Source organism: Spermophilus citellus (genome assembly GCF_964194105.1).
Source record: "Spermophilus citellus genome assembly, chromosome: 12".
Classification (NCBI taxonomy): Eukaryota; Metazoa; Chordata; class Mammalia; order Rodentia; family Sciuridae; genus Spermophilus; species Spermophilus citellus.
In genome coordinates, this window is record NC_138198.1 from 83,895,997 (window position 1) to 83,909,835 (window position 13,839).

The 13,839-nt window shown below is 35.6% G+C and overlaps 1 protein-coding gene across 7 annotated transcripts in view; it reads right to left on the reverse strand.

Moving 5' to 3' along the window:
• Positions 1-13,839, reverse strand: part of OSBPL1A (oxysterol binding protein like 1A) — a 217,301-nt gene that overhangs the window by 56,327 nt on the left and 147,135 nt on the right. For all 7 annotated transcript variants that reach the window (XM_081263607.1, XM_081263606.1, XM_081263608.1 and 4 more), the window contains one exon: positions 7,317-7,473. In XM_081263607.1, coding sequence (XP_081119733.1) covers positions 7,317-7,473 — 157 coding nt within the window. The remainder of the gene's footprint in view (positions 1-7,316; positions 7,474-13,839) is intronic.

Genomic DNA, 13,839 nt, shown 5'->3' on the forward strand with positions numbered 1-13,839 from the left:
CAGACAGTGTATGACCCACGATTTATATAGCAAGAGGTACACTGATGGCGTGTGTTCCTATCAAGTATTTTTGAGCCAAAGATTCAAACCTAATTCTGGTCAAGTTTCTATGTATAACTATCAATTTACAAGAAATTCAAGGGTAAAAGAACATGGAATGACACCCTGGGAATGCAAGAGCCATATTTAGATTATGGAATATTCTGCCTGAGAAATGATCGGGTCATTTCAACAAATAAATGGCAAGAAAAAATGGAGAAGGGATAGGAAACCTAGAGATTAAAAAGGTTTTAAATACATATAAGCCATAATGGAATTATGTGGAACTCTTAATCTTTATTATTAAATGACATAATTAATAAAACACACTTATAAGACAAGCAGGAAACTGTGAATACTAATAGTTGATGATAGATAATTAAGAAATTATTATTTATGTATGAAATGGTACTGTGGCTTAGGAGGAGAAAATGTCTCAGTGTTTTAGAGATATATACTGAGTTATTAAAAGATAAATACTCTGGCAGCACATAAACTAAATAATGAGACAATACAAATGTAATTAGTATGGTACAAATATGCACATGGATGACATGCAAATTCACAAAACATTCCATATTTTGGGGAAGACTAAATTAAGAGATCAACTGTACATGATTACTACAGTTAATAACAATGTATTATACACTTGAAAATCTCTAAGCAGATTTTAAGTGTTTTTCCCCCACAAAAAAATAAGCATGTTAATTAGCTCTATTTAGCCATTCCACAATGTATATATATTTTGGAACATATTATATACCTTATATGTATTCATTTTTCACATATGTCAATTAACAGGCTATGTTCTAAGAAATAAAGATGAAATAACAGATCTTAGATTTGCTTTAAGTTATAAGAGATTGTAGATAACAGGACTTACAGATGAAACAAAGTTGGCACATAATAACTGTTGATTGAAGCTGAATGATGGGCATAAAGGAGTCATTGTTATTATTTTCTCTAAAGGCATGTTTGAAATTTCCCATAATAAAAAATTTAAAAATGGGATTATACACCTGAAAATATAGTCTTTCTTTTTCTTCATAGCCTAAGCAAACAATTCTAATTAGTATTTGCTGTTTTGTTTATTAAAGCAAAATTTACAGATTATGGCTGCTCAAGAGAAGTGCTCTCATTTGCCCACAATAAGCACCAGTGTACAACAGATTAGAACAAGTCTTCAGAGTCAGGCAAAAGTGTGTCCTACCATCACTTGCTTATAGAATGCCAAAATTGGAAGAGATTGATTTTCCGACTGTGTTTAAAGAGCCCCAAGACCCCTAAGAGGTGTCTCTGTGGGTAGGGGCAGAACAAAGGAGGGGGCCCGTGAGACTCTGAGCCTTAGCCCCTCCTTCCAAAAGAGAAACTCCTATCTTCTTTCTAAAGTGGAGTCCAAGAGGTGAATTTTTATAGAAAGAGGTTTTCCTAGAGTAATTCCTGTCAATAAACTAGCAACTTAACCTGGGCTTATGAAGGTTCTCATGAATCTGGGTTCATTCTGCTTTTCCTTTCCTCCAAACATACGCAAAGTGATCCCATGGCCTGCCAGTTTGTTGGTCCTAGATAAGGTTTTTAAACCTGAACCCTCTTTGCAGGATGACTAGCCCCATCTGTCAAGTTGGCACTCACTTGAGGAGAGATCTCCAAATGTATTTTTGTAGGAGAGAAGGATGCCCTGTAATCTGAGTGGCCTGCTGGTTTTCAATCCTCTGCCTCAGCTCTTGCCATCCAATTTACCAATCTGCTCCAGGTGCCCAATTGCACTGCCCTCTGAGGACACACTCCTGAGGTTTCCTGACTGGAAATAGTCAGCCTACACCACAGTAGAGTGGTACCCCAGCCCAACTTCTATGCTTAAGAAGCATATAAGCATGAGGCATCTTCTTCCTCTGCTATTCCTCTGGAGTTTCTCACTGTCTTCTCCTTAGTGTTCCTCTCTCTCTGGCTGTTAAGGCAGGCTTATGTCCAGCTTGTCAGAGGCAGGCCCAATAGCCAAGTACTTGAGCTTCTAGGGGATACTATTCTTTTTTTCATTGCAACTCTCTATTTTCCAGGGCAAGTAAGTTCATTAGGGCAAAGAGCAGTGTGGTATGAAGACAGCACAGACTCAGTGTCATTCCACAGGCCATTCCACAAATTTGGCCTACTCTAGCCAAGGTTGTTGCTCTTTCCCTCACAACTCCTGAGTCCTCTGAAAATCAGACGTATAGCTTAAGTGCTCTTAATCACTGCATGACAAGGAGTTTCCCTGAATGTTTCCTGGTGGACAAGGGTGTGTTTCTGCCCAGTGCAGCAGAGGACATCTGGGTGAGGTGACTTGTTACCAACTCTGTTCCCTGATCAAATCAAGTCTGAGTTTAGATCATTTTGTCACAACTGCTAGGGAGTGAGATTTCAAAACCAGGATGGTTTTATTCCAATGATTAATATATTCAGAGCTGAAAATTTTTCATTTACCCATAATAACATTGTCTCAATATATTCTTACTTCCTGGAAAATATTGTCTTAACTTATATATTCAATCTCTTTGACTTTCAACTTCTCAAGTGCATTCCAACTATATGAATTCTTCATACACATTAGACAACTGCTATTACACGCCTCTCCTCTTGGCTACCTAACAACTGCAGTCTAAAGTAGTTATGACGGGTGAGTAAAGCTAGGCAATCATCTCGAGTTCTTATCTACCACTTCCACATAATAAACCTTTGAGATTCTCAGTCACATTTGCAATAGAAATCTTTTAGTTAATATATCAAGTGCAAATAAGTTAATTAGAATCAGCTCTGCTCCTACCATATTTCTGTTATAGGAATTTTTCTTATCTCAAAATGATAGGTATTCTCTATTTTCTTCTGAAAGTATTTCAATTTTGACCTTTCATGTTGAAGCGTTTGATTCACCTACAATTTGTAATTGTGTAGAGTTGTCTCTTGGTCTCTGCAGAGTATTGATTCCAGGATTCCCCTTGGAATCAAATTTCCCTTGTACCAAAATCTATGGATGCTCAAATGCCTCATATTAAATGGTACAGTAGTTATACATAACCAACATACATCCTCCCATCTATTTTAAATCATCTCTAGATTACATACAATACATAATATAATGTAAATAAATAAACAAACAGTTATTACAATGTATTGATCAGGGAACAACAACAAGAAAACAAAAGTCTGTTCGCATTCCTTTTTTTTTTTTTCCAATTACTTTCACTCTTTGGTGGTTTGACTTCAAAGATGCAGAACTGCAGATATAAAGGAACTGCTGTATATAAAATGGGGATCCATTTCATTTTTTCACCTCCATATTAAATAATTATCTAAGCATCATTTAACAAACCATCCATTCTTTCCCACATGTTAGCTCTATTCATGCCAAGTTTTCTTATATAGGTGCATCTTTGGGACTTGGTTTTGTTTCTTTTTGTTTTTTTCCAAAGATCAATCTATATCTAGGAAAATTCTTAACTAAAAATTTGTCATCAATCTTGATATCTGATAGGGCAAACATCATCCTTTCTTCTGATCTGGTTTTGAGAAGCATCTTAGTTCTTTCAAAGCCCTTTGTATTTAACTAGACATTTCAGAATCCACTTTCCAATTTCCAAGGAAAACAACATTGTTAACTAAACATTTAGAGTACAGAGCAATTTGGCAAGAACACCTTTATGACAATGAATTCTCTTTTCTAATAAGTTTTATTATTACACACTTTTTCCATTTGGGGGGGATTTTCTCTAATATTTGTTTCTAGGCACATTTAAAAGTTGCTCTAAATATCTCTTCTTCCAGTTGTAATCCTACTTTCTGTGTTGATAAATACAAAATTACCAACATTGCTAAGCATCCTAACTCTAATTTTTATATGGATAATATGACTCTTCTATGTAGACTACCATTTTCATCTGTGAAAAATGACAATTTTATTTCTAAATTATATGTGTTCTGTCTACAGGCTCCAAATAATGCTGAATAAAAGGGACTAGGCATCCTGTTTATTTGTTTACTTTTGGTGGTACTGGGGACAGAATTCAAGGCCTCACACATGCTAAGCAGGCATAGAGTTACACCCTGGCCTTTATTTATTTATTTGTTTGTTTATTTATTTATATTTTGTTATAAGACAGGATTATCTCTCTAAGTTGGGAAAGACGGCTTCCTTAAAATTCTCTTGACTTAGTCTCCCAAGTAGCTGGAATTACATGCATTCACCAATGCAACACTTGGCTCATTCTGTCTTATTTCTGATATTATAAAAATGTCTTAATAGCTCATTATCAAGCAATTTGTTTATTGTAACTTTTGACCAGATTAAGCAGGATTTCTTCTACTTGTAGTTTGCCAAGATATTTATTTATTTATTTATTTTATTTTTTTTTATATTTATTTTTTAGTTATCGGTGGACACAACATCTTTGTTTGTATGTGGTGCTGAGGATCGAACCCGGGCCGCACGCATGCCAGGCGAGCGCGCTACCGCTTGAGCCACATCCCCAGCCCCTGCCAAGATATTTATTAATCATGAATGACTATTTTATTGAAATATTTTTTATCCATTAGGAGTGACCATATAGTTTTCTCCATTAATTTATTAATACAGTGAATGACATTTATAGAATTATAACATGGATCCAACATTTTCAAATTCTAATTTACATTGTATCCAGTGACATGGCTGAAATAAATTTACCAATTATAACAACTTGGGCAAAAGTGCTAACAAGTTATAACATTAGAGCTTAGAACAAATTCAATAAATTAGGTCCAAAAATAGAGAACTGCTTTTATGCAATATGGCCATGAGGACAAAAAGCCCCATATAAATCCAACTACAGTATGTTGTAGTAAAAATTTCACAAAGCAACTTGATGAATTTTCTGGAGGAAAGTGCTATCAATATGAAGGTGAAGAGATTTTAATAGTTTAATGGAATTCTGTTGCACAAGTTTTATGGCTGAAAAAAGAGGTAGTATCTGACTGAAAACCCAGGAAATTAATTATGCAAGGACTATAATAAAGTCCCTCTTTTCTCATTAAAAAAATATACATTCTCTCTATTTCCTGTTTTAAAATTTATAATCTGTAGACTTCCACGTGTCTCCCCTAAATTTCAGTGTGCATTTACCAGGGCGTTAACTGGGAGTATCAGGTGGGGTAGATCCAAGACTTTCACAGAAAAGTTAAATGTTAAGTAGATTGTTTTTCAGTACTAGATAAAACAAATACAAGGTCGAGAACAAATTTCACATAATTTTAAGGTTTAAATAAAGTTTCATGGTCGCTAAGCTAGTTCTAAGAAACATGGAGGTCATACGGCAACATGGGCCTTCTTTTCTAAAACACCACTACGATTACTATCAATGCAAGTTATTATTAATACCAATACAGTAACTGCTTACTAGAAACACAGATTCCTAATGTAGTTTAGGGTTCGGGCAAAAGGGATTTGATAGCCTTGAATACTACAACTTTTTCCTATTCTAAAATTAAGCTTTTAAATTATATGTGGCATATACTGCTTAACTTGACTACAGAGAAAGAATGGGGAAAAAACCACAGGCATTTAAAATTCTCCTTAAAAGCTACTTTTTAAAAATAGGAAATTGTGATTTTTTTTCTTATACATTAGGCTGCTGACATATTCATAAGTTTTCCTCTTTTGATCTGAATAACTGAATAAGATAATATTATATTTACAGGTTTACTAAGCTACATCTCATTTTATCAGTTAAACGTTTCTGATTAGGTTACTACTTAGTTACAGTTCTTGTCTTTCTGAATGACTTCTCCTGATTTTATGTTTTTCAACAATTTCACATTTGTACCATTCTAGGATTGACTAAGAGCACAGAATATATGAATATGATATAATTAGGTGAAATGCAAAATTGCTATCACTCTGATTATAGCACACATACAAAAGAGTATCTGACCCTAAAAAGTTTTAGAGAAATCCCCTCAGCCACAACATATGACAGCTGTGTATTCTAAACTCTGTACTCATTCTGATATTTTAATAATTATATCAAATACTTGTGTATGCTTCTTTGAGTTTTCCAGAGATTTCACTTGTATTCTCACTAGATGGCAGGTAGGTTTATCACAGGTATGTGATAAACAGTTAAAGGTTGTATTCTCTTTTATTGGTAAAACTGCCAGATTTACTGTTAGATATTTAATGTCCTGAACACAATTTAGATTTAGGCTCCAAAGAAACTGATGGTAACTGTAGTGAGAATTAGGAGAGACACTCACTGTGAGCCATATCATTTGCAATGGTAAACTCCATCAAAGGACAGTCATTAATAAGTACATTTAGAGGAGGACAAGTTCTAACATCATAACACCAACAACAAATTCTTCTTTTAACTATTTTTAGTTTGTAAAACTCACTGGTCTTCCAAAAATAAGAACAAACTAAGACATTTTTTGCTAATAAGAGGAAAGTACACATAAATCCGAGAAGTGAGGTATACATTTTTCCCAGAACAATACTTGAGACCAGGTATGATCAGAACCATGGTGTGACACAATCTACAAACAAGGGAAAAAAACAAGACTATTTTGTAGAAATTAACTGTTAATAATCCTAAACTAATCCTTATCTTTTGACAAAGATAAAAGATATACTCATCACTGATAATTGTGTATGTTATTAGGTGAATACCAGCATTCACATAAGCCACTGTATCTGTAAACCTGTGCTGAAACCAGATAACTGTGATATCTGTTACATTTCATTCATTTGGGACAATCCTCTAGCACTAACCCATCAAGGGAATAAAAATATACTAATGTCATTAGGTAGTTTAAAATGGATAAATTCAGCAAATCCTGGGACTTAATAACTGTCTTTGTTTAAATTTAACTAAATTGTGTCAACGGGCTGGCAATATTACCATTCATTCGTAATAAAACCAACAAGAAGATCAAATGACTAGAAACTAAAATAGCATTGGGAGGCAGAGTCATAAAAGATGTATGATGAAAAAGGGAACACAGCATCGATTTCAATAGGTAGTTCTGAGTAACTTTCTGAATCACCAACTGAAGGATTTACACATTCTCCTGAAAATATGGTTGCTAAAAGCAAATTCTGTGTTTTGTTTCTATGCTTATAAATGACATTATCTTAAAGGGACAAAGGAATAAGTACCTACATTAATTCCTTTCATTAAAGTGCTAGAGTAGTACAAATACATTTCTTTATGAATCCCAATTTACCCTATATGAATACAACAGCAGTGTGAGCTATTTAAAGGCCATCCTACCTGTGCTTTTTGATGCCATTGGAGAGAGCATCTCCTCCACCACAGTCTTTTCCTTCAGACATTCTGTGTTTTCTACTGTTCAAGTGACCTTCTTCCTCTTCAAAGGAGCGTGCTGTCACTGCTTCCAATTGACTCAGGGACTGCTCGGACTCGGAATCTGTGGCAGAGCAGGTTCATCGTGAATGAAGTGAACTTTGGTGCAAGGCTTCTGTAACAATGGATATCTCCCTTAATGCATCGGGCTTTGAAACTTAAGCAGCCTACTTTGTCCTTCAACAATCCATCCGTTAACTACCTCCTCAGGGATTTTAGAGAACCTGCACCCAATAATGTTCAAGTGGCTTTGTGAAACAGATGGACACTTACATAAACTTATAATTAAGCCAATCATAAACCAAAAGAGATTTCCAAAGATTACCTGATTTTTTAAGAAATCATATTTAGTGGTTTCTCCCACTCCACATTTCTATTATCTTCCCTCTCAAAGCATCTTAGGCATGATTTACCAAAAAAAAAAATCTATTTTTAAAACTCATGTATAATTAAAAAGCTGTAATAGCTATACTTATGAGAAGTTTAATTTAAATTACATCCAATGCTGTAGACACAAAAGTAAAGGTAATTTTAAAATACATTTAAAAATACTTTTTCAATGTGATATTATTTAAATCCTCATGAACTAAAGCCCGAAGTATCCATATATTAATTATCAGGCAGGCATTCTTAGGATGGAATGCCATGTTCCCAACTGATTATGTATTCAGATTGGAGCCATCTGCCTGTTTGAAAATAACAAGACAACTCATTTTTGTCCAGCCCATGATGGCTTTCAGGCACTTGCACATTCTCCATCTGAGCATCTCCAAGATACTCTGGTGAAGGGAAGGCAGAGGAATGGGGGTGATCAACAAGTGAAAAGCCTCATGGCTTATGAGTAGGTGCGCCAGGATTGAACCCGGGTTTTCTGACTACTTGTTCAACACTTTATTTCAGCTCAAAACACATTATTTAATCTCTATAAAACTTTAAATGGTGCTTGAATTTTTATTAAAGTGGAAGACCAAGATAACCTTCAACTTCCCATTGTGACTATCAAATCGCCTGTCCTCACCTACAGGAAAGACTTGGAAACACATTTGTGCAAACTTCCTCAAACACATTAATCAGCAATCACTAAGATTATGTTATAACTTAACTCTTCAGAAAACAAAATATTTTAGGGCTTTCTTCCCCAACAACTGCACTCCATAATTCAGCCAAAATCTTGAGCTTTATCATTATTAGGTTGGTTCAGAAGAACTGTAGGGGCTGCAGAGCTGCAGGTTAGAACAGATAGTATACCTTGAGCTCTGACCAAGACACTCTGAATGATGAAATGACTTACAGAAAGACTTTCAACATTGGGAAAGTCCTTTTCATTTGCTACAAATAAAAATTTAATAAAACTTCTAGCTGGGTTTGTGGCTCAGTGGTAGAGCACTCTCTTATTACCTGGTACAAGTGAGGCACTTGTTTCAATCCTCAGCACCACATAAAAATCATAAATAAAATAAAGGCATTTTAAAAAATTTCTAAAACCATAGCTTTGTTATCTCACACATCTCATAATGAAGAAGTATATGGCAGACCCTCTCTACCCATGGCCTCAGTTACCCAAGATCAACTACCGTCAAAAATACTAAATAAATTCCACAAGTAAGCAATTCATAAGTTTTAAATCATGCACCCTTCTCAATAGCAAGATGAAATATCTTTCCATCCACTCTGTCCTGCCTGGACAGAGGGTACATGAGATAGACTGGCAATCTGACCATATTTTGGAGTCAGCAGAGATGTGAACGCAAAGGCTACTAAGGGAGATGGCACAATAGTAAATGTTAAAAAAAAAAAAAAAAAAAAAGGCACTCAGCAGAGGCTAGATTGCTTCTCTGGGGGAGCAACAGGCAAAGCCAGAATCAAAGATGGCAACAGCAGTCTTGGAAAGGTGGGTAAAGGTGGGTTTTCATATCTAAATTTTAAAATGTGTTTCACATAAAAAATTAATCATTTAGAGTCAAAATAACTGTCTGCATTGGTATTATTAAGATGCATTCTTAGCTCATAATTTAGATATCAAAAAAATCAAAAAACTTTAAGCATTTATCAAACATTATTATACACAGGATATTGAGTTTGCAATTTAAAAGGATAAGACTTGCCTACTTAAAAAGGTTTTTTTTTTTCAAAGTAGATATACAGTAAAAACTAAACAAGAAGCAATAATAGATTTTTATGAAGTAAAAAATGGTTTTTTCCCAAAAAAAGATTTCTATGTGGTGAAATATATAAGCTGGAAATCTACTACCTTTATTTGTATCCGTTACTGTAGGAATACACACTATGGGAACATTGTGCTTAGCCCCAAGGATATATAATCACATGGCATTAAAGATCCTTGTCCTCTGTGGTTAGCAATACCTGATCCACTCCTGTCCCCTCACTTTATCTACCTCTCTTCTATTCCTTTCATCTCTGCCCTCTCCCTTATCCTTATTCTTCTTTACATGACCCTCAAACTCCTTCTCTTATTAAGTTCATATTGCAAAGTCCAATGGTAATTTGCAATTCTAATTTTGACTCATCTACCAGATCTGAGACTACTGAATTCACTCCTCCCTTCCTTGAATCATGTGCAGGGCATGTGAGAGTCAAAGGATGAGGAACAGTTCCCACCTGTGGTCCAGCAGAGGTAGACTGGGGAAACCACTGAATTCAGTATATTTGTCTAGGTATAATAACAACACAAGTCTAAAAGCAGACAAAGTGCCACAAAGGGGCATCACTTTGGAGTGGAGAAAAGAGTGTAAGGAGTAAGAGCAGGGGCAGAGGACAGATATGACACAGGAACCGTTCCAGGCAAGGAGAACAGCATGTCCCAGAGAAAAATGAGGGACTCGGGAAAGATGGTAGATGAAGATGGAGAATGGGAGTGGCAGGGTGAAGGCTGTGAGTCAGTCATAAAGTTGACCATGTAGGATAAATAAAAATCAATGGCAGATAGTGGGACAAAGAGGAATAAAATGAAGCTAGGAATGAGACAGTTAACACCATATACCATGACAGGCTATAATTGCTAGAGGTAAGTCCACTCAACTTTCAAGGTTCAAAGGTGAAAGAATGCAACACAATCAATTGTATGATCTATAGTACTGTGAAACAAAACCTAGTTCCTTAATAACAAAAGTTCAGTCATTTCTAGTTCTATAAGCAGGAATGTCTGATGTATGCAGTGTAAAATAAACTGAACTTATGTTTTTGGCAATAGGAAATCATTCGTAATAGATTATAACTTCTTAGCACTAGTACATGAAGCTTATTTCCAGTATGACATCATTTCACATAAAGACCAACAATTCTTAAGATTTAAATTCAAACATGTTTAGCTAAATATCAAATAGGCTACAATGACCATTGAGTTTTACTGATGAAGGTCAAAGCTTATCCAAAGATTAGCTTTTCAAGCCTCCTGGTCAAGTAAATCAGTGATAGGTTTCAGGGTCTCTGGGGCAATAATTCAATTTTTTATTTTTTTTAAATTGGGGATTAAACCCAGATTGTACCAGTAAGCTACATTCCCATTCCTAGTCTTTATTTTTTTGAGATAGGGTCTTGCTAAATTGTTGAGATTGGTCTTGAACTTGACCTCCTCCTGACTGGACCTCCCAAGATGCTAGGATTACAGCTGTGGGTTCTTCAATTTCTTTTGGGGGGGGGTGGTGCGTACCAGGGATTGAACTTAGGGCCACTCAGCCATTAAGTCACATCCCCAGCCATATTTTGTATCTTATTTAGAGACAGGGTGTCTCACTGAACTGCTTAGTGCCTCACTATTGCTGAGGCTGGCTGTGAACTTGCGATCCTCCTGTCTCAGCCTACAGAGCCTCTGGGATTACATGCATGAGCCACCCCACACCCGGCTGGGTTCTTCAATTATTATTATTATTTTTTAATGTGGTGCTGAGGATCGAACCCAGTGCCTCATGAATGCTAGGCAAGTGCTCTACCTCTAAGCCACAAACCCAGCCCCAATTTTGCCCACACATAAAGTATCAAATAGATCAGGCCTTATATAGACTATCGGTTGTTACTGGGCAATATAGTAATGGCTTAGTGTGAAGCAAAATGTATCAGAAAAAGAGTGTGTTTTATGCTTCCCATGTGCTAGCTGCTGTGTTCTTATAGTAGTAGTCTAAGCTACAATACTTAGGCTGGGGTTGCAGCTCAGTGGTAGCGTGCTCACCTCACGTGGGGAAGGCACTGGGTTTGACCCTCAGCACCACATAAAAATAAAAATAAAGGTATTGTGTCCATCTACAACTAAATATATATATATATATATATTTTTTTTAAATGGGGGGGTGGAATGGAGAATTAATGTTTAATGGGTAAGGAGTTTCAGTTTGAAATAATGAAATAGTCCTGGAGATGGATAGTGCTATAATTTGGATCTTAAATGTCACCCAAAGGCCCATAAGTTAAAGGCTTAGTCCTCAGCTTGCATTATCAAGTGGTGTGAAAACTTCAAGGAGTGGGGAGGTCTTTCCTCCAAAACTGTGAGCCAAAATAAAGCATTTCTCTTTATAAGTTGATTATCCAGGTATTTGTAACAGTGAAGAAAAGCTAACAGATGGGTGATAATGGTTGTAGAACATGAATGTAATGAACTTTACTGGACTGTACACTTAAAAATGGTTACAAGGGTAAATTTTATGTTTTTATATGTATATAAAATATTGTATAACACGACAACAAGAACACCTCCAAACAAGCAGACAAATAAAAATCTATCAATCCAAGTCCAAGATCTATCACATTGGATGGATGGATCACATTCTGGTCCTGTTAGTTCTCACCTTAATGCCAATTGCAAAAATAACCATATAGAAGGAAAACCAATTTTTTCCGTTTTTAAATGCAGCAGCAAATTATTTTAACAATATGTAGTTAGATTTCAGACAATGCTAACTAGCCTTTCATTATTCTTATTTTCCACTGAATTTTCCCCTTATGTACAGATAATAAAGCAAAGCCACTTAAAATTTTCAAAATACTTCAGTGACCCCTGGAAAACAGGGTAAGGGATTTATGAAACAGCCAAACACTATTTACTAAACTTTTGGTGGGCAATTAGAAAAATCTGTACAGCCCATGATGGGAAATGGAAAACTTGGTATGTACCAAACCCACCTAGTACCAAAATGATTTGGGGGACTTAGAGTAATCATTGTATACTTTGTAGACAAAAAAAAAAAATAGCAAAATGACACTGCAAAAAGACTATTTTATAAGTGCACAAGTTTACAGAGAAGCATTTAAGGTAGACAAAATTCTTCCCATGTGCTAGGTTAATTTCAATTAAAACAGGAATTTAATTTCAATTAAAACAGGAATATTAATAGAATGGCTTAAAAACAAAACAAACAAACACAAAACCCCAAAGTTAGTTTTAATGTGACAAGTCTTTAGTGGCTCTGACCTTTAAAATTCTGGTCCTATCAGGAACTTAGAACTAGCTTAAACCATTTCAGATTGAACTTGGTCCCCTTCCTCATCAAAATATCCTAGAAACCAACGGCTATGACTAGGTTTCTAGGACTCTACCTTTATTCTGGGTTTAAGAGGATTCTTACCTCTACCCTCTGTTTCTGAGTAAAGGAGCTTTCCAGGTGCTGATTTGTTAATTTTCCTACCATTAAAAGGCTGGAGACAAGGTCAGAAAGTTCACAATATAAACATGCCTCCAATTCTTAGAAGTTATCATGATAAGTACTTTTTAAAAAATAGGACCTTTGAAAGCTAGCCTGAGAACAAACAGTACAAAGGAGCAAAGCATGGAAGAGCTACGGACAATGTCCAAATTGCCCTTCCTCCTGTTACTTAGAGTAACAGGAAATGGGCAGGAAATGCACAGGCTTTAATACCTTTATTGTTTATGGCTTCCCGTGCAGCAGGCATGTTCTAAAAATGTTCAAAGTAATCCAAGGAATGGCTTAAAATATCAGTGCCAATTTTTTATTTAGCCTTAAGGTATCATTGCATAAACTCAAAAATAATACAGCAATGAGGATCATAAAGAAAATAAAGAAAGCCTATCGAATTTAAAATACATTATAAACTGAAAATCAGGAGTACAGAGGAGGCTGCCAAGAGACTGCTATACTTTACTAAGGAAGTGATAAAAATGTGAAACAGAACCTTGGCAGCATGCAACAAGGGCTGGAGATATTCTAGCATATCATCTCTGATTGATGTCTAGGGTCAAAATTAACCAAATGGTATAGTGTTGCTTGTGACAGAGTTTCTTAAAGGTATTGGCTTGTCCTTAAACAAACCTACTACTGTTATAATCCACATTATTGGGGTACTAGAAATCTTTTTTCTTCTTCTTCTTCAATTCTGGGGATGTAACTCAGGGCCTCACACATGCTAGGCAGGTGCTCTGCCACTAAGCTACACACCCCCAGCTCATAAAAAATATTATATG